We start from the raw sequence: 19,622 nt of genomic DNA on the forward strand, positions 1-19,622 counted from the left end.
GGAAAATGCCAGGCTTCCATAGGAAGCCCTGCTTTGGGTCAGCAACAGGCTCTGGAATAATAAGGCTCACGTTCTCACAGGCCTCTTTTGCCAAGGAAGTCTACACACCCTTTGTAACTCTGTGGGGTAATGCTGGCTGTAAAACATTGGCACCACAAAGGCCCAAGCTCCCCTCTACACATGCCTTGACAATGTTTATCTGATCATTCAGTAATCTCAACATATGTTGTGGAACGTTCCAAAATGGAAATTACCACCCATAAAGAAAAAGAAAGAAAGAAAACACAGGAGGAACTCAAATCTGTGTGGATGCTTTTTCATATGTGATTGCGGTGCATGCTTTGTTATGGAGCACTTTTACGCACAAAAAATGGATGTGTATTCCAGTTACCTTTGCATCTTGTTCTAATCCTTGCAGCAGCCACTTGTGGAAGAATGGGATTACCAAGAATGGGAGCATAAATTTGCCCACTGATAATGGCCTACTGCCAATTAAACAAGCTTAGTTCTACTGCTTGAGAGCCAAGATAGGTTTAACAGGGCAGCCATCTTTCCTGTTCACATATAAAGTACTGTAATTTGAGGTGGGGGGTTGGTAGGAGGTGACTGATACTTAGAAGAGGCAGTATATGGCCCCTGAGGCCTCTGTTTGCTGGTCCCTAATCTAAACACAGGGTGAGCCACCCCAATGGCTAGTCCACCATAAGCACACTGGCCTTACTGATTTTTCCTCAGATTCAACCATGAAGCTCACTGGATGCCATCAGGTGCTTCAGGATTAATTCACCTTGTAGCATCATGTCCCATCCTGCCCCCTCCCCCAGTTCTCACATGTGAACATATAGAGTGCATATGCACACACAGGACACAGACCAGCTGAAGAGCAAGGTTATTACCAACTCCACATTTACCGAATGATCAATCTCATGACCAAGGAGAGGGCAGATTACGGCCCCATTAGTGTTCTGGACTGGATAAAGAGGTTTACACCTCTCCCTTCTCTCCAGCCCTGTGTCTATTTTAATTTGTTTTATTAGTGTGCAGAGGTTAGCTCACTGCTCTAGAGGATAGGTTATCCCCCATGCAGGAGACCTGAAAACAGTATGAGTACAATCTAGCCAAGTTTTTCTCCATTTATTTCAATGGAAGAATTAAAGCTGTTTCTGCTGTTGAAATCAATGGGGCTAAAAATGCTTGACTTTGAATGGATCACTCCCTTTCTCCTGGAAACCTTGGGAAGATGTGAAAAAGAGAGAAGGTAAACTATAATTATAATTTTTGCACATCAGCAAGACTGTTCTGCAATTATAATGGTAAATCTCAAGATGTATGTACCTATTATACGCAAGCAAGCTGCGTAATAGACAGCCACAGTGCTGTGTTTCAGTTCCCACTGACTACTTTTTTGCTGTCCATTGCAATTAGTGGGTGTTTCAGTGCCGTAAGCATGAAGTGTTATTGGTTGTGAAATTATTCACAACTGCAACATGGAGAAATATTGATACAACCCTGAATAATATATAACATGCATATGAAGAAACATTCCTTGCTACCCTGACTGTACCATCTATATGTTTTGTAGTTTGGGGGTATTTGAGTTTGGTTTTCTTTGACTGCAATTGATATTGTGTGGGAGCTCTCGGAAGATTGAAAGTTTTCAGCCAATTCCTTCCCCCTCAAACGCAGGCATAAGTTCTCACTGATTTGCCCTCGAATATTATGTCATGGTGCGTAATCATTTACAGTATTCTCATTTGTAGGGGGACTTGGTGCTGGTGAAAAGAGCCTGAGTTCCCAGCACTTTTTATTTTTTCAAATACCTTCTCTGTCCTCCTTAATTTTCAAGCCAACATGTATGTAAGCTCTCCCACTCTCTGGGTCCTGTCAGTACCAACAAGGATTTTTGTGATAACAGATTGCTGCCAAACAGCTAATGAGCTCATTCAGTGTGCAACTCTAAAAAAATCATCAAATTGCCACTGGGTTGAAAATGTGTGGCCTTGCCATATACCAAGGCCCTTTCTAGCAGTGGCTCTCTCATGGTCTCTCCCCCACCCCCAGCTCTGCTCCCCCTTTTTGGTTTAAATAGTGATGTCAGGGATCAAACCTAGGAATATACAACATGTGTCCATTATTGTCATTGCTACTGAGCAGAGTTAGATGTAAACCAGGAAACCCTCAGGCTTCACACAAGACAATATTATTTCTAGCAGTGGCACTTCCAGGAAGGTGCTTTCACTATGGAGCAGAGACTGCAGGGGCAGGGCACCAATTGGCTCTCTGTCTCTGATGTCACCAAAATACCTTCTAGACTAGAGAATTGCCAGAGAAGTTTTATACTTTTTAAAAGGTCCCCCTCTTTTGTGAATAAGAAGACGAATTAACAGAGAAATGCATTGGCTATAAAAAGTCGTGCTTTCAAAACTGTAAAAATAAACTAGGCAGGCAGCCCACCTGAAGCATGAGGAGCAAGAAGACAGGTAGCTCAGCCAGCATTCAGTTTCTTGGTGCACATATCTGTCATTTCAGTAGTGAAGCCTGGAGGAAGCCAGGCTCATCCCAAATCTAAGGGACACACGGTGATATTTGGGCCATAGATCTGTGGTAGAGCATCTGCCTTACATACAGAAGGTTCCAGGTTCAATTCCTGGAATCTCCAGGTTGAGCTGAGAGAGACTTCCTGCCTCTAATCCTGGAGAGCTTCTGCCAGTCAGTATAAGCAACACTGAGCTAGATGGACCACTGGTCAGACTGCCTGTGCCTTACTATTTCCCCAAAACAACTGCCTCTAATGCCACTGGGCTCCACTCACAGCCTGGGTTACATATGTATGAAACAGCTGTACAGTCGTACCTTGGATCCCGAATGCCTTGGAACTTGGATGTTTTTGCTCCCAAATGCTGCAAACCTGGAAGTGATTGTTCTGGTTTGCGAACGTTCTTTTGGAACCCAAACATACGACAGGGCTTCCGTGACTTCCGATTGGCTGCAGGAACTTCCTGCAGCCAATCAGAAGCCACGCTTTGGTTTCCAAACGTTTTGGAAGTCGAACGGACTTCCGGAACAGATTCCGTTCAACATCCAAGGTACGACTATGTTTTATTTCTACAAATCTGTGCTATGCATGCATTTTAAATGATTTACTGTATTGTCTTGTTATGTGTTTTTCAAAACTGATTTAAAATACCCACAGTATTAATTCCATGTAGCTGAATGATAATCTTGGGCTAGCTTTGGCTTTCTTCAGCAAAGATAAGAATAACTGAGAAATGAAAGGCTCTGTGCCAATGCCTGGAGGAGCCCTTGCTGTTATTTAATTAGCTAAAATATTTCTTAACCTCCCATCAAAAGATTTCAGGGTTGCCTTTAAAAGTATGAAAACAATTGACACAGCATAGAAGTAAAATATTAAAATAGCAACTAGCATAATAAAAGGCGGGCTAAAAACAATAAACTAAGGAACAGAGAACACAGTTGTAACTTAACATTTCATATGGAAGGCCTGGACAACAAGGAAGGTCTTAAATCTCCTACTGAAAAGATTGTAATGCCAGATGTAAACAGAGTTTTGGCTCCAAGCCTCATTCTCTCCCTATCAAAGCCCCGGGTATCAACTCCTCGTATCACCTCTCAGATAATATCCTTGTGATGTCTTTCCCGCCATCTCATAAACTTGATAGCTGTTTTGGGATAGGGGGAAAATATACTGAAATGTACTTATAATCCAGCAAAGCCATCAGCTTGACTACCAACAAGCTGAGAACTTTGCAGTTCTTGGGGATTCAACAAGGCCAATCTACAACTTTTTTCTGCCTGAGTTGGAACAACAAATAGTGCCCTTGCAGACCATTTGCATCAGACTCTAAGTTTGGCACCTGCAACAGAAAATCCCTAAAGCATTTCTCTCTAAGTGTAAAACAACAGTCATAATAACAACTTCTTCTTCTTCTTCTTCTTCTTCATCTTCTTCTTCTTCTTCTTCTTCTTCTTCACAATTTATGGCCTTTTATGACACACAAAACAATTTGTTTACAGGTAGGTAGCCGTGTTGGTCTGCCGTAGTCGAAACAAAAACAAAAAAAAAATTCCTTCCAGTAGCACCTTAGAGACCAACTAAGTTTGTTATTGGTATGAGCTTTCGTGTGCATGCACACTTCTTCAGATACACTTCAGAAGAAGTGTGCATGCACACAAGAGCTCCTGGAAGGATTTTTTAAATTTTGTTTCGAAAACAATTTATGGCCTTTTATGTCTGAGGCAACCACCTCACTCTACCTAATGAGAGGGCCAGGTGTTGATTCAACAATGTGAGAAATTACACAGCAACTGGGCACAACTCTGCCCCATTTGCTAGGGCCTAGCACATGGTAGTCCACCACGTGGTCCGAGGGCAGCATGCGGCCCTCAAGGCTTTTTTTGGTGGCCCTTGGCAACATTTAACAACCTCCTCACTGCAGCCCTTACACTGCCTACCCAAAGCCGGGAAAGGAGGCATTGTACTTTGAGAAGGAGGCATGCAGGCTCTGACAGGGACCTAGAGTCCTCCAGCCTTCTTCCCAAAGCCTGTGCTGTGTGCAGTAGCACTGGCCCAAGGTAATAATAATAAATATTAAATTTTATTTATACCCCACCCTCCCTGGCCAGAGTCGGGCTCAGGGCAGCTAACAACAGTAAAAATTACAGTAAAAACATAGTAGCGGGGTGGGGAAAACCAATTTAAAATACAGGTTAAAATGCAATTTAAAATGCAGCCTCATTTTAAAAGTAGCCCATAGATCAAAACCATAAGGGGAGGGAAACATAAGGGTCAGACTGAGTCCAAACCAAAGGCCAGGCGGAACAGCTCTGTCTTGCAGGCCCTGCGGAAAGATGTCAAGTCCCGCAGGGACCTAGTCTCTTGTGACAGAGTGTTCCACCAAGTCAGGGCCAGTACTGAAAAGGCCTTGGCCCTAGTTGAGACCAGTCTAACCAGCTTGTGACTTGGGACCTCTAAAATATTGTCATTTGTGAACCTTAAGGTCCTCCGTGAGGCATACTAAGGTACTTCGTTGCCTGAGGTGAAGGACAAGTTGCCCCCATCCTCCATTCCAAGTTGAATCTTATTTCGTTGTCTACTGGACAACGTCCTTTGCCACATCTTGAGGACAGCAGGCTAGTTTAGGGGGCACAGGGTAGGCCACCTGGCACACACAATGCTGTCCTTCGACACCTTGCTACTTCTCCCCGCCTCCCCCTGCCCTGGCATTCAGAACCTTAGGTGGCTGCCTCACTAATGGTAGGACAACCTGCTTGCAGTTTTCCCACAACAGTTATTCTATCCCTAAACCTATATTATCAACTCTGGGACACTTAACACAGAAAGCCTGCACTCAGTATGCAAATCCAGTGTCACCTTGGAGACATTACCTCACTGCTGGAGAAGGAGGGAAACCAGGAACAGGAGTCTGGAGTTGGCATGGAGTTTAGGAGAAGGTGATTAAATCAGTGTGAGGGAGCAACTTTGCTTCTTTTATTTTTTTAATCTTGGGAAACAAAACAAAGCAAATCACTAAGGCCGTTCCTGAAGCTCTATGGATATTTATGTGCTTGGAAACAGCAGAGGAATGAAGGTGTCCCAGATTGTTCAGGGGAAAGAGAGGAAGCGACCGTTAAGAGGAGAGAATGAGTTATTTACTGCCTTGGATGAATGCCAAATCGTACAAGGTTTGTGTGTGTGAATTCTGCTTTCAGGGGATGTAAGCGATCAGTAGTACTGAATAAATGTTTGCCTTGCTGCACAACAGAACCGTTGGAAGCTTGAGTGCGTGGCGTTAACAATCTCTCATTCTTAAACTGTAAATTGTTCAGGACAATGGCTCTCTGTGTGGCTACCTTGTGTTTACATCTCTTGTATGGCCCTCACCTCCTACTGTTCTGCTGCTGTCAACTTTTAATCATAGTGATGGTTTCAATATCACTCCCTCCTCTGAGTAAAACAAACAAAAGGAAAAGCCCCTAATATGGCATATGAAAGCATGACTCCTCAAGGGCAGTTGCCTACAATATTGGGTTATGCAACTAAGAGGTGCATTTTCCAGCCCCCACCCCCACCCCCCACAATCTCTTGCATCCTTCTCACAAACAGCTGTAGAGCTCTTGGATGTACTGTACAGTGGTACCTCAGGTCAAGTATTTCATTTGTTCTGGAGGTCCGTTCTTAACCTGAAACTGTTCTTAACCTGAAGCACCACTTTAGCTAATGGGGCCTCCCGCTGCCGCCGCACCACTGGAGCACGATTTCTGTTCTCTTCCTGAAGCAAAGTTCTTAACCCGAGGTACTATTTCTGGGTTAGCAGAGTCTGCAACCTGAAGCGTCTGTAACCTGAAGCGTATGTAACCCGAGGTACCACTGTATATGCCACAGTTTTCACAATTTAAAGTTGCATCCTTGTGCTGAGGAGAACGTCTACAGTCAACAGGAAAAATACCCTGGGCATTTCAAGAATGATTTCAGCTATATAGTTACAAATCCAACAATATACTTGGAAGTTCAAATCACCTGTCAGCCTCGGGGCAAAAAGAAAAGAAAAGAGGAAGGCAGAAGTTTAATAAGGAAGAGCAATTCCATCTAAGGAATGTTTTGAATTCTGCTTTGGCATGTTTTCTCTCAGGCTCTGGGTCTGTTCTAAATACTCCATAAGAATAAGAAATTGCTTGCCACTAGCATATGTACACATCTTGAAATATCAAATGGGTACTAACAAGGGGTGGAATTCAACACTGGGCTATGCTACATGTTCCCCTTGCACAAGCACATCAGCTTGCTGGACAGAACAATTTCCCTCCCCTCCCCATGTGATGTTCTCGGTGGCGCAGGAAGAAAGCCCCATTGCAAAAGGGGAAGCCCTTGTGGAGGGCTTCCACTTGAAAGGGTTCATTAGATTTTTCCTCACCAGTATAAGCTTAGGCTAGGTAATTTTTAATGGTTGTCACTGGAGTGCAGCTTTAGAAACTTGACATTCCTCACCTAATATTCTAGACAGAATGTGAAAGAGTAAATTCTGTTTAGTTAGCCTAAACCATGAATTTACAATGGGTGCTCGTGGGGGCAAAGAAGCCTTCCTTAATGCCCACAGTGTCCCATTCCCTTTCCCTGCCACCTGCTGAAATTAGGCTTGAAAGAAGCTGTCCATGAAAGTACAGTGGTACCTCGGGTTAAGTACTTAATTCGTTCCGGAGGTCCGTTCTTAACCTGAAACTCTTCTTAACCTGAAGCACCACTTTAGCTAATGGGGCCTCCTGCTGCTGCCGCGCCGCCGGAGCACAATTTCTGTTCTCATCCTGAAGCAAAGTTCTTAACCCGAGGTACTATTTCTGGGTTAATGGAGTCTGTAACCTGAAGCGTATGTAACCTGAGGTACCACTACAATAGAAGGCTCCTGCGGTGAAGGAGGCAATTGCAATGTGGGGAAGGGTACAACTGGGGAGGGGTAAGTTAAATTGTGTGTGTGGCACCCACAACAGTTACTTCAGTTTGCAGATGTACCCCTGGCTTAGACATTTTTTGTTTGTTTGTTTTTAAGGACACTATGAAAAGGTCTGTAAGCCCCTGCGCTACCCAACTGAGCCATAATGAGTTAAGGAACATAATTGAGATTAGAAAGCAATAAAACTCTAGACATGTAGCTTTTCTTAATAACTTTCACTTCTTCCGGGAGACCAGGGCAAGGCTTTTGCAAGAGTCCAAAGTGCAGTCTCCTTCCTGTCGGCACTCATTCTGTAGTTAGAGAGAAAATACCACCATCCAGGAGGCAGTGGCCATAGCTTACTAGTAGAGCACACACTTTGCATACCAAAAGTCCTAAATTCAATTTCCGGCATATCCAGGTAAAGCCGGAAAACACCTCTAGTTAGTGTAAAACAATACTGAGCTAGGTGGATAAGTGTGGTCTACAAAGGCTGCTTCATAGGCTAGGCTAGGCTAAAACGAGCAAGTTCATATTGCAGGAGTCTGGAGTCTGTGACATCATCAGTTACATAAATGTTAAAGTCCCTGCTAAAGTTTAGTGGTTGTGCACACAAGACAGAGCCTTCTTTGTGGTGGCACCCTTACTGTGAAACTCCTTTCCCTTGGAACTCCAGTTCTCTTCTTTGATTTTAAAGTTCAGGCATCAATTGAAGACCTATTTGTTCACCCAAGCTTTTGTGAGATAATGGTGTTCAGCACCTGGCTATATATTTGGTGATGCTGAGATTCCATGCTATGGTTCATTGGAGGATATTCTAACATATTTTTATGCATGCATTTCAAAAGACTGGATGTTGTTTGAACATTACTGAACATTACCCTAAGCTGCGTGTAGTAAGAAGAGCGATATAAAAATGCAACAAACAATCAATCTGTTGTTTATGTGAAACCTCTGACACAATGCTGAAAGACTGGGGGAAAGGAGAAAGTGGCGGGGAGGGGGGAGAGAGAAGAAGTGAGCGCTTTCTCTTATCCCCACCCCCACACTTGTACATTCAGGAAGGTGTCTAGGTTTTTGTCCCTTGATAGCAGCCCTTAAGCTTGTGTGATACTGGAAGATGAACTCTTTCTTGTGCCCTGCAAGAATCATCCAGTGCTACCGCAAGCAAATGATACAACAGCTCTTTTGTTATACCCAAATCCCAGAAGATATGAAAGGACTCTGTGTTTGCTCCCCTCCCCTCTCTGTCTGTCTGTGGGCTGCTTGCTGTCTCTGTGGTGGCTTTTTTTTGCACACACCCTTCCAGAATTCTGTTTTCGCAAGGCCCACAAACCTCCCTCTTCATCCCTGAAAGCTCAGGTACAAAGCACAGAACTAGCGGGATGCAAGTTCTCTCAACCGTTTGGTCCAGCAGCTTGATGCTTCTTCTTGAGTCTGATGTAATGCTAATATCAACTTCCTAACTCTCTCTGATTGGCCGTTTCAGACAACCCATGATCCTGAAACCTCGTGATAGGAGAGGCTATAAGCACATACACTGTATGTAAACATCAAAACAGATAAGGTCCCCCACAACCCAACCCCCTTTGGTAGTTGGTGAAAGAATAATGCAAGATTTCAGGGCTTACACAAAGCTTTCGCTCAAGTAGAATGCAGAGGTAGATGTTTAGTGAAATATGGAAGATTGCACATGTTTACGTCAACAGATGTTGGCCCAATAAAGGTACCAGCCTGCCCATTTGGCTTACCTCCCTCTACACACAGTAGTGGCTGCCTACATGGGTGTAGTCAAAGGGGGGGCACACTCCCCCCACAAAAATAATTGAAAAGCATTGAAAAAGGCTGCTCCCCGTAATGTCCTCTTTTTAGTATACCCTAAAAAAGCTTAACAACTTTGGCTGCCCCCCCCCAAAAAAAATCCTGGCTACACCCATGGCTGTCTATGTGTATTTTGAGAACATCTCCAACACTTGAACTTTGAAGGATCCGAGCATCTTGGCCAATTGTTGCAGAAGCAATATACGTGTTGAGGGCGGCAAAGCACCCAGCTAAATGTGATATTGGAGGTCCATGATCCAACTTTTTCTCTTTGCTTATAAGCTGCTGTGCGATATGGGGCTTATTTGGACTAGAATTAGGGTGTTGGAGAGAGAGTTTAACCCTTTCCCACATACCATTTATTTGAAGCAGGGGAAATGCAAGTGTGTGGTAGGTCAGGCTTGATCCCATTGTGGATTTTCCATGATGTCTTGTTTCTGAGCTGTTTGCCTTTGTGCACCAGCATGGCCAGCGGGTGGCAACCCAGCTGTATCTCTGTTTACCTTTATAGTTTGATCCAGCTGCTATTTTTGTGTGTGTGTGCAAAAATGTTAATGTTTGTCCAACTCCAAATTTGTTCTGCAAGCAACTTTGGAAGAAAATTTAATGTATTTACAGAATGTGTGTGTGTATGAGAGAGAGAGAGAGAGAAGGATGACAGTAGAATAAATGTATAACTAGGACAATGGGGATGGACCTGTGTTGAGATTAGTGCTGGTTTCTAAGCCTTGAGGCAGAAACTGCCTTCACGTTTTTTGACTGCTCTCTTCAACCCTTATGCCTTCCATTTCGCATAGCCTACTCTACTGGCACCGTACAGAATACAGAAAGAGACACACAGCCTACACATGCCCACCCCAAATGCACAATTCCGCTTTGGACATGGAAGTGGAAGCCCAAAAGGTGTGAAGATGAGACATTTGCACATCTATTTGGTACTGTTTTATAAGACAAAACACCTCTGCAGACAAAGCATGAGATCTAAGTACAGTAATGTTGCAAAGGTGAGAAAAAGGGCAGAGCTTGAAACAGAGGATAAGAGAAGTGTTAACCAATATGAGGAAGTACTGGGTGGGGGAAACTGGGGTTATAATGACCCAGGAAAGAAATGTTTCCCAGAAGAATTTGGCTTAAAGGAGGAGAAGGGAGCAGCTTGAGAGATAGCGAAAGAGAGACTGCAGGCATACAGATAGCAAAACGGAAGGCATGTCAGATAGCCCAAATGCTCGATATCACAACTTTTGGCTGAGTCGCAGACAAGCTGGTTCCTGGCTATTCCCTCCCACCAGAAACAAAAAACAAAACAGGCCTCTCATTCATCACATCAAATCTATACACAGTCGCCCTTCACACAAATATGTCTTGTCTGACTTAGTAGAAGTTCAGCTCTTACACAAACTCCTTGTAAAAAAGCAGTGAGGCACCTGTGAACCTTTAGAAATTGTTGGACTCCAACTCGAACTCTGGGTCCAGTTGGCTTCATCTGAACACATGAAGAAGTTTTTGGGCATTCACGGAGAAGAACTTCATTTACTATACTAAACAGTTCTAAGGGAGAACAGTCAATTGGGGGAACCAGAAGTCTTGTCTACTTAAGGACAGTCAATTATTCCAGAACTTAATTTCTAATTTCTGGTGTGAGTCGTTTTGCAGAAGTTCAATTCTCAGCTTATATTTGTAAAATACAGTAGTTTGAAGTTACACTAAAGAAGACGCTAAAGAAGAAGAAGCTTTTGTCGCCACATGTCAAGCAGCCTCCCCCAACTTGGTCCCCTCCCAATGTTGTTCGACTACAACTCCCATCACCCCTATTGCTTGTGCCGGTTGGGGCTGATGGGAGTGCTAGTTCAAAACATCTGGAGGGCACCAGGCAAGATCATCATTTAATCTGTACTCCGCCTTTCCACACAAGTAAAAACCCTGCTCAAGGCTGCTTACAACATGACAAGATTTACATAACAAAAGTAGCTGTGAACAATAAATAAAACACCCCAGAACCAAACTGAACGATTTCCACTTTGATAATAATTCATAATAAAATCTTAAAAGAAAGATGCAAAAAATTGGGAAAGGCCGATAGAGGATATCTTCAAGTATAAGCAAAAAAATTTTTTTCCTTCCAGTAGCACCTTAAAGACCAACTAAGTTAGTTCTTGGTATGAGCTTTCGTGTGCATGCACACTTCTTCAGATACACATCTGAAGAAGTGTGCATGCACACGAAAGCTCATACCAAGAACTAACTTAGTTGGTCTTTAAGGTGCTACTGGAAGGAAAAAAAAATTTTTGTTTTGACTATGGCAGACCAACACGGCTACCTATCTGTAACTTCAAGTATAAGGTATAATTTTAAGTACACAACAGTAAAGAGGTATGTGTAACAAGTGTCGCTACTAGATATTTTGCTACCACCCTCTGCCATCTTTCTGAATGAGGCTGCATGGCAGCAGGGTGTAGCTACATCCTCAGAATTTCTTGCAGAGAGAGAAGTCTGTGCAAGGAACTCTACAAACATGTGCTAAATACTCCACCCCAAACAGAACTACAATAGCAGTAGTTTTATGGCACCAGAGCATTGTATACATCTGAAGCACTAAGAGGAGATAGCATAGACCAGAATTGAGACCAGTGGTCTCTAAAGCAAATGATAAAGTTGTTTGGGCCTTGAAAACTCATTAACCTGGAGCAAATCTCTGCTTTCTGTTTCCATTCTTAGTGTCTGCTACAAAAGGTTCTGCCAGGCACACTATTATTTTGAGCAGTTGCAACCTTTTCACTAGATTCCTGCTGCCTCTCCATGGTTTGATCTCTTTCAGGGGGGAATTCTGTGCTTCAGCCTCACCCCATCAGTTAAGCTACACACGGCACATTTGGCAAAGACCAGCCTGCTTGAGGAAGCATGGACAGGCAGTACTATGTATTGCCAACAATGGATGGCAGGAAATCTTGATAAAATGGAAGAACCAGTGGGGAACAACCAGCACAATGAGGGATATTTAAGAGGTAAGCCTCTTTCTTCCTCTTGTAATATACACAGCAGAAAACCTGAACACCTGAGGATTTAGCTCAGCTTAACACCATTGTCCTTGTTCCCTTTACCCAGTGCTCAGCTATCTGTTTAGTCCTGTAGCACCACTTCATGAATGTCCTTTCCATCTGCTAGCTGTCTTTTTCTTTCCTTCCAGGTGATTACACTCTCACGACTTAGCCTTTCTATCACAAATGAAGTCACAGGGTACACGTTGGCTAGAAAACATTTTGCAGTGTGGGTTGTATGGGGTGAACAGAGCCCCACGTGAAAGATGTGTTTTAACATACAAAGGGAGGTGTTGGTTGCCATTTACAGAGGCGAGAGGCCAGTTCTCTCTTTCCTTGTATTCTTGCCCACAGGCAAGCGATTCCCCGGTTTGCTGAAACTCTGCTGTTAAAAGCTAAATGGGCTTGTGCATTATGATATCCATGGCAAATGCAGAAATCCCTTTTCTTCAGGGAAAAATGAAACGGTGCCTATTTGCCCTTTAGAAAGAAAAATCTAACCAGGAACAATCATTTCGACCCTGCTGGATCTTCCTCGGCCCTCTTTTGAGATTTAAAATGGATCCCCAGCCTGGATACCAGGCTCACTAATCTTTGAATGCTGTGGGGTGTTTAGTGGAGCAGACTTGTTCTCTGTGGGTCCAGAAGGCAGGACTAAAATGAATGAGTGGAAATTGCAGGGAAGCAGATCTTGGCGAAATCGTAGGAGAACTGTCTGCCTCACAATAGGGTAGTATGCTGTCCTTTTTTGGGGGGGTTGTCGGGGGTTGTCCTGGCAGAGGATTGCCAGGGATGCTGTAAATGCATCCTGCACTGCAGATCCTGCTTTGAGTAGGGAGTGGACTGGAGGACCTCTAAGGTCCCTTCTGACTATGATTCATTGCACATGTTCAGAGGCATTCTGCTTATTGCTACTTTGCATGTGTAACTGCTGAGCCTTCACACTGAATAAAGGTCTGTGGGGCTGAGCTTCAGTGAAGCATGGCCTGACCTCTAAATTACACTGTTACCCAGGCACCCCCAAACTTGGCCCTCCAGATGTTTTGAGACTACAATTCCCATCATCCCTGATCACTGGTCCTGTTAGCTAGGGATGATGGGAGTTGTAGTCCCAAAACATCTGGAGGGCAAAGTTTGGGGATGCCTACTGTAACCTATTCTCTGACATCCACTCTACTCTCCTATCACATATAATTCCATCTTATTTGTCGTTCTATCACGCTTCCTGCTTATTCTGTTCCGAGCTGTCTCTCGCATTCAGACAGTCCTTCACAAAACCTCTTGCACACCATTTCCCTTCCTTATTCCATCCCTCACATTTGCCTTTCTTTCCTGGACATGCTACATCAGAATCTGCAATCAGGACAAATGTTTTATTTTCAGTTAAACAGAAATCACATCAAAACACTGTTTAAACATTCTTAGTCTGAAATACAAACTCCTATCTAGATAAGAAGCTTGAGTATGTGTCCATCGTCCCAGACTTTAATAAATGATTCATCTTACAAAAGCACAGCTTCTGTCATCTCCCCAGCCCACCCCTATAAGTGCTCCTATGCCTTTAACAAATTTAATAGTTGCATGGCAGGTAGGCATTAAACAGGTTAAGCCTCTTCAATCATTTGTATCAACATGCTAGGATAGTATCCACAAACTGAACATCTGCCTAGAAACTGTCCATTATTTCAAAATACAAGTTGCATACCAGTGCTGGTGGCATGTGTGAATGAATTACAGATACAGTACAGCTTTCTTGTGTGGTTGTTGTTCAAACAAACGAATCTCCAGGAAGAAGGAAAAAACTTGCCTGGCTCTGCAACATCAAACTGGCTGATCAACAACTTGTGCCAGGTTCAAGCGGCGCAAAGAGAAGAGAAAGCACATTACAAACTTTTTGAAAGTATACATGAACACACAGTGTCCTAGTGCCTACCTGGGGGGGAAGCCCTACGCTTCATTTAACGTCTCTCTGGTTAATCGATAGGCAAAAAAATAAAAATAAAGGAAGCTCAGTGGCTGAGAACAGACATGAATTAATTTCACAAACCTCATTAGTGCTGGGTCTGATTCAAAGTCCAAATCCTGTGCAACAATCCAAATAGCAGGCACCCACACACCAAGCCAAGAAATTCCTCTAGAGGCAAGAGTTGTGCGGGGTGCGGAGGGAGGACTTCACTGCTTCATTGCCATTTCCAAATGAAAGTGGTGGTTTTTTCCTGGCTCTTCCCCCGCCCCCAGCTCCCCCAACTCCTGTTTTTATTTTAGATGCCAAATGGAAATCCTCAGGAAGGAAGGCAGGAAGAAGGAACTGGTGGATGTGACATACCTTTGCAGGGCTCCTGGTTCCTTCTGATCAAATGCTGTTGACTTCTACCTTCTCTCTCCTCTCTCTTTACTTCTGCTTTTTAGCACCCTCTGGCTGCCTTTCTCTCACCAAGAACATATGGAAGAGTTGCAGAGCAGTAATGGGAACAGCTCTCAGGCAAGTGGAGTCTGAAGAGACAGTTTTACTTTAGCTCAGGTGTGCGCACAGAGGGGAGGAGGGGTGGCTGTCCGTGACTCAGGTCTGTCTGGCATGCCTGTGAGTTACGCACACCTGTATGGGCAAGAACAGCTCGGGCAGCCAAGCCTGCACTCCTTTCTTCCCAAACACATGCTCTTTTCTCGAAGGGGGAAAAAAAATACTCCCACCCACAGGAAAAGGGGTTGACGGCTAGGAGTGAGACAGAGCCCAACCCAGCTGAACGGCTGCAATGAAAATTTGCAAAAGGGGTTGTTAGATAGCAGGGGAAGGAAAACAAATCTGATAAGCTTGATGATGCCACAAGACGATTCGCTCCAGTCCTTCAGTGTTTCATCCACGCGCACACACACGAAAGAAAATTGGCTGGATTACTGCTTTGAAGTCCCTTCCCCCCCCCCCCCAACCCAGTTTTCTGTCTCTTTAGAGCTTGGCCCTCCAAACATCCTATGCTGTGGAAGTCAAGAGAGCATTGTGTTTTGGTATTTGAGCCCTGCGCAGCCCCCTGAGGAAAGGTCAGTAAAGTTCCTGCTATATCAACAAGCTCCAGCTCCCTATTTCCTTCGCTGCCAGACAAAAGCTTAATGACCGGCATCCTCTGTTTGTACCTCAAATAGGTGAAAGAACAATTGGACCCCACCATCTCTAGATTAAGTACCCCCAGACTAAAGCCCACAGCTTCCCAAGTCTGATTATACATCAGCCTAATTCCGCTAACTGGTGACTTGAAAGCACAATCCTGTTTGTGCAATTGGTCAGTACAGAGCTGGCTCTTCCAAGCGCTAAGCCACGAGATGTGTTTTAAGTGGGGATCATGCAAGAAGTGGTCATTTTTTTATGTCCTGTGATTTGCCCTAATAAAAGTCCACCCCAGGCTAATTTGCAGTGTGTAAACAAAGATGCAGCTATGGTTGGGAATTAAAGGAGAGAGGCTGCTTTGTACTTTTTCCCAGCTGCTACTATGTGCGTCTCATAATTTAGAAAGCATTTAAAAGGCTTTTAAACTAGGCCCTTATTTCATCAGTAGGCTGGTTCCTAGCTGTGCGCCCTATGGGTTTTTCAAGACCAGAAGGCTACATAGATGTATTTCTAATGCCAAACTGTGCTCCAAGTTCCAAAGGTTTAGGGTGAACAGAATCTAGATCAGTATCTACCTGTAGATCTCTAGGTAATTTGCAGTAGATAAGCAAGAGATTTTTGACTCCAGATGGCTTAACAATAGGAACAATTCCCACCTCCCGCCCCAAACTGAGATGCTGAAATGAACAATACTTACGAGGGAACCAGGAATTGGTTTTTGTGTAAAAGGTCAGTGAACTCACTTCTGGTAATGAAAATAAATCTTCCTTAGTTCTAAATGTTTGTCTACCACTATTTCTAAGCCATCATGTTGCACATTACCCTGGTATATGCATATTTCTGTACACATTATTACCTGGCTAGAGAACTGCACTGTGAAATTAGGCGTGTGGATTTTGAAGGATGGCTGTGTTTCAGTTCACATATTGTTTTGAAGAAAGCGAATTAGGCAAGTTTTTAAATGCAAACTGAGACAAATTTCTCTCCCATCCAAGAAAAAACCCACAAAGTAGATCCACAAGCTTGAAGTCAGCTCATTCCTGCTCTAGACAATACAAATGTAAATAATAGAGAAGGATGCCACTGCCAACCCGTTGTTAGGATCCATCGCACTGATAATCAGGGTGGGAGCTTACCGTTAAAAGCATGCCTTACAAAACCCCCACACATATACTAAATAAAAGAATGTACATTTTACCACCGCACCCCCCTCTCCTTCTTTCCCCCCTCTCTTCTTCCCCAACCTTATACTGCAGGCATAGGCAAACTCCGGCCCTCTAGATGTTTGGGACTACAATTTCCATCATCCCTAGCTAACGGGACCAGTGGTCAAGGATGATGGGAATTGCAATCCCATACACCTGGAGGGCCGGAGTTTGCCTAAGCCTGTTATACAACACTAATGTTTCTCACCGAATGTAACTGATCTCTCTGTGGAAAGAAAACACCAAGAGAGACAATGCACATACTTTTGTAACCAATAAAATCTTTAATAGATTAAAAAAAACACAACACAACACAACACAACACAACACAAAACATGTGCTACCAGATGGCTGACCACGTCAAAATGAATAATCCTTCACCTCCTCAACATATTCCTCTGGATTTAGTGACAGTGAAACTGCTTGCACCAATTACGGTAATAAGGCAGAATATCTACAGGGAATGTTTATTTTAACATGCATGTGTCAAGGTGATCAATTTATTAAGACACCTAACTTAATTTCACTGGATTTATTTTCAGTGTATGAGAGAGGAGGCAATGACTATGGCAGGAATTCCCTCACCCAACCCAATTTCAGCCCTCTGGTGCAGATTTGGGGAGGGTGTGAGGTGTGCATGAGGAGAGGGTGGTGGGAAGTTCTGCTGCACAAGTGTAAAATCCTTGCACTCTCAGAACAAGTTTGGATCCCACCCAGTGCAACAGAAAAGGGATCTGGGAAGTTTGAACCTCACTGTGTCCACGGTATAAATGGTGTCTATTGGTGTAAGAGTCTTGTCAAAGGGCAGCAGAAATAGCAAGGATTGCACATCAGAAAGGGATGCTGGAGAGGGTAGGACCAACTTGAAGAGACACAAAATCTCACTGCTAGGTTTAGTAGACCTTTTAGGAACCACCACTTTAGAAGACAGCTGTGCACAAGGCTGGAATACAGAAACCCCAACATTATTTGCATCAAGTAATTCTGAACATTGTGGATTTCTGGAGCGCCTTTGTTGGAAATTTCCGTTGACCTGCTGGCTTCCATAAGCATTGTCAATGTTCAGGATTCCATGTGAGCATAGGAAAAGATCCCTGCCCTTTGGGGACAGCAGTCAAGAGACAGAAACTACACCTGATGTGTTATCACAGGTAGTTATTGGGCTGAAGTTTATTTGTTTTTATTTACCTGAAGCAGGCACTTAGGCTGCAATCTTGTGCAGAGGAGAAGAGAGGCACCTCAGTCCTTCTTAGGGTCGTACCCCCTTATTCCAGAGCAGCCTTTTTTTAGGCATAGGTATGACATTATTTTCATAGTCATTCATTCATTATTTCTGAAACTTTCTCCCCTTAAGTGTGTATAGAACTGGACAGCCTTAGAATACGTGCACATTACCATTTAGTCTGCTTCCAGTGCATTCCTACCACTGGTGTTTGAAGCCAAGTACACATGACATTAGCCACAGTCTATCTGTATCTTTTAGTTTCTCGAGAAATACTCCTGTTCACTGTGTTTCCCCTGATTTGAAAACACGTCGTGGTTAAGCTGAGGTGCATACAGTTCAGACAGCAGTTTCACATGCACAAATTACAGCTTCCTAGAATAGGAGCTCGGGAAGTTCCAGGTACAGGGGGGGAAATCATGCAATGCCCATGGGGTGTGTAGAGCAATCTGGTGTGTAGAGCTAGTGTGGCTTGAAACATAGGTGGTGAAACAACATTGCTGTATTTTAAGTCTCTGATGTGCACATACCCTTAAAGACTTGCTTTCAGTGCTTTCAGCTGCTACTTCATCATCATCTGAGTTACTGTTTATTGACATGTTGAAGTCACCTTGAAAATATTTTATTGATAGGTAGGGTGAAAGTATTTTTTAATAAATAATATCCGATAAGTAAAATAATGGCTCTCACGCATCACATGAGATATGGTTGAACAGCTGCTTTGCAGCCTCAGTTCCACTAATAAAATGGGAATGGATGTTGGCCACATTTTGCTGTAGAGACCCTTTCTGATCCCAATAGCAAATGTTCTACAGTGTTCTGTAGTTTGTTTGTATTAAGTATTTTTGCACATTTCTTCCTCCCAAGGAGGATCAACTTTGCTGCAGATATTCTGACATGAATCTAAGGTGGCCAAATGATACAGCTGTTGATATATGTTATGATATGTTGAGTCATTTAGCGAAATCTTCAAGAAAGGTGTTTAGTTGTCAAATTTGTAATACAGCTGCAGGTAACATTTGTCTGACATGCAGTGGCGTTATGGGGTGGTCTTTGCATGTGTGGATGCATAACTCTTCCTCCTAAAACATCTGTGGCTTGGCACTTTCGTCCTCACCAGGTTCTAGAACAATATTGAAGCCCTGTCTGGAGGAGGGTGGGGTAGAACAATAGCAAGGTAAAAGTTAAGCTTTCGTTCTTCCTGCTGTTACAGTTGCTACATCCAAGGAAACTTAGGAGCTGATAAGCAGACACCAGTCTGGCTGAGGTTATCCAACACTGTAGTTTGAACAAAAACATGTACAGTGGTACCTTGGGTTACATACGCTTCAGGTTACATACACTTCAGGTTACAAACTCCTCTAACCCAGAAATAGTACCTTGGGTTAAGAACTTTGCTTCAGGATGAGAACAGAAATTGTGCTCCGGCGGTGCGGCGGCAGCAGGAGGCCCCATTAGCTAAAGTGGTGCTTCAGGTTAAGAACATTTTCAGGTTAAGAACGGACCTCCAGAACGAATTAAGTACTTAACCCGAGGTACCACTGTAGTCCCAATATCTGTTTACTGAATATTCTGGCTTCAGTTGAAAACTGTCCTTGCAAGACTTTTTGTTTAAGTCAGACGCATGCATGCACCCCCCCCCGCCCATTTCTTTAAATTTGCATGCATGCTTATATGGCAGTGTTTCTAGTTGCTTCCCCCCATAGGCCAGTTTTTTGTATGCAATTGTAACAGTGGCTCAGGAAACTCTTTCGTGGCACCCCATACTGAACTCTTCTTGTGTTCCACAGGTGG

General features: G+C 43.6%; 2 protein-coding genes across 14 annotated transcripts in view; one reads left to right on the forward strand and one right to left on the reverse strand.

Moving 5' to 3' along the window:
- The window catches only part of ITGB4 (integrin subunit beta 4), a 71,772-nt gene extending 56,522 nt beyond the window's left edge, over positions 1 to 15,250 (reverse strand). For 7 of the 13 annotated variants that reach the window (XM_083598046.1, XM_083598043.1, XM_083598039.1 and 4 more), the window contains exon 1: positions 14,628 to 15,250. The gene's annotated coding sequence lies outside the window, so the exon portion shown is untranslated. Of the gene's footprint in view, positions 1 to 14,234 lie in introns of all 13 variants that reach the window. The other 6 variants (XM_083598047.1, XM_083598049.1, XM_083598045.1 and 3 more) reach the window with 4 other exon arrangements.
- Positions 75 to 15,536, forward strand: LOC310755442 (uncharacterized protein). The gene is made up of 5 exons (XM_083598326.1): positions 75 to 5,472; positions 10,064 to 10,169; positions 12,082 to 12,268; positions 15,250 to 15,337; positions 15,440 to 15,536. The coding sequence occupies exons 1-5, from the start codon at positions 5,375 to 5,377 to the stop codon at positions 15,441 to 15,443; spliced, it is 483 nt and encodes a 160-aa protein (XP_083454452.1). The 5' UTR covers positions 75 to 5,374; the 3' UTR covers positions 15,444 to 15,536.
- Positions 15,537 to 19,622: the final 4,086 nt, after the last annotated feature.

This window comes from Podarcis filfolensis, assembly GCF_964270895.1.
Source record: "Podarcis filfolensis genome assembly, chromosome: 2".
NCBI lineage: Eukaryota > Metazoa > Chordata > Lepidosauria > Squamata > Lacertidae > Podarcis > Podarcis filfolensis.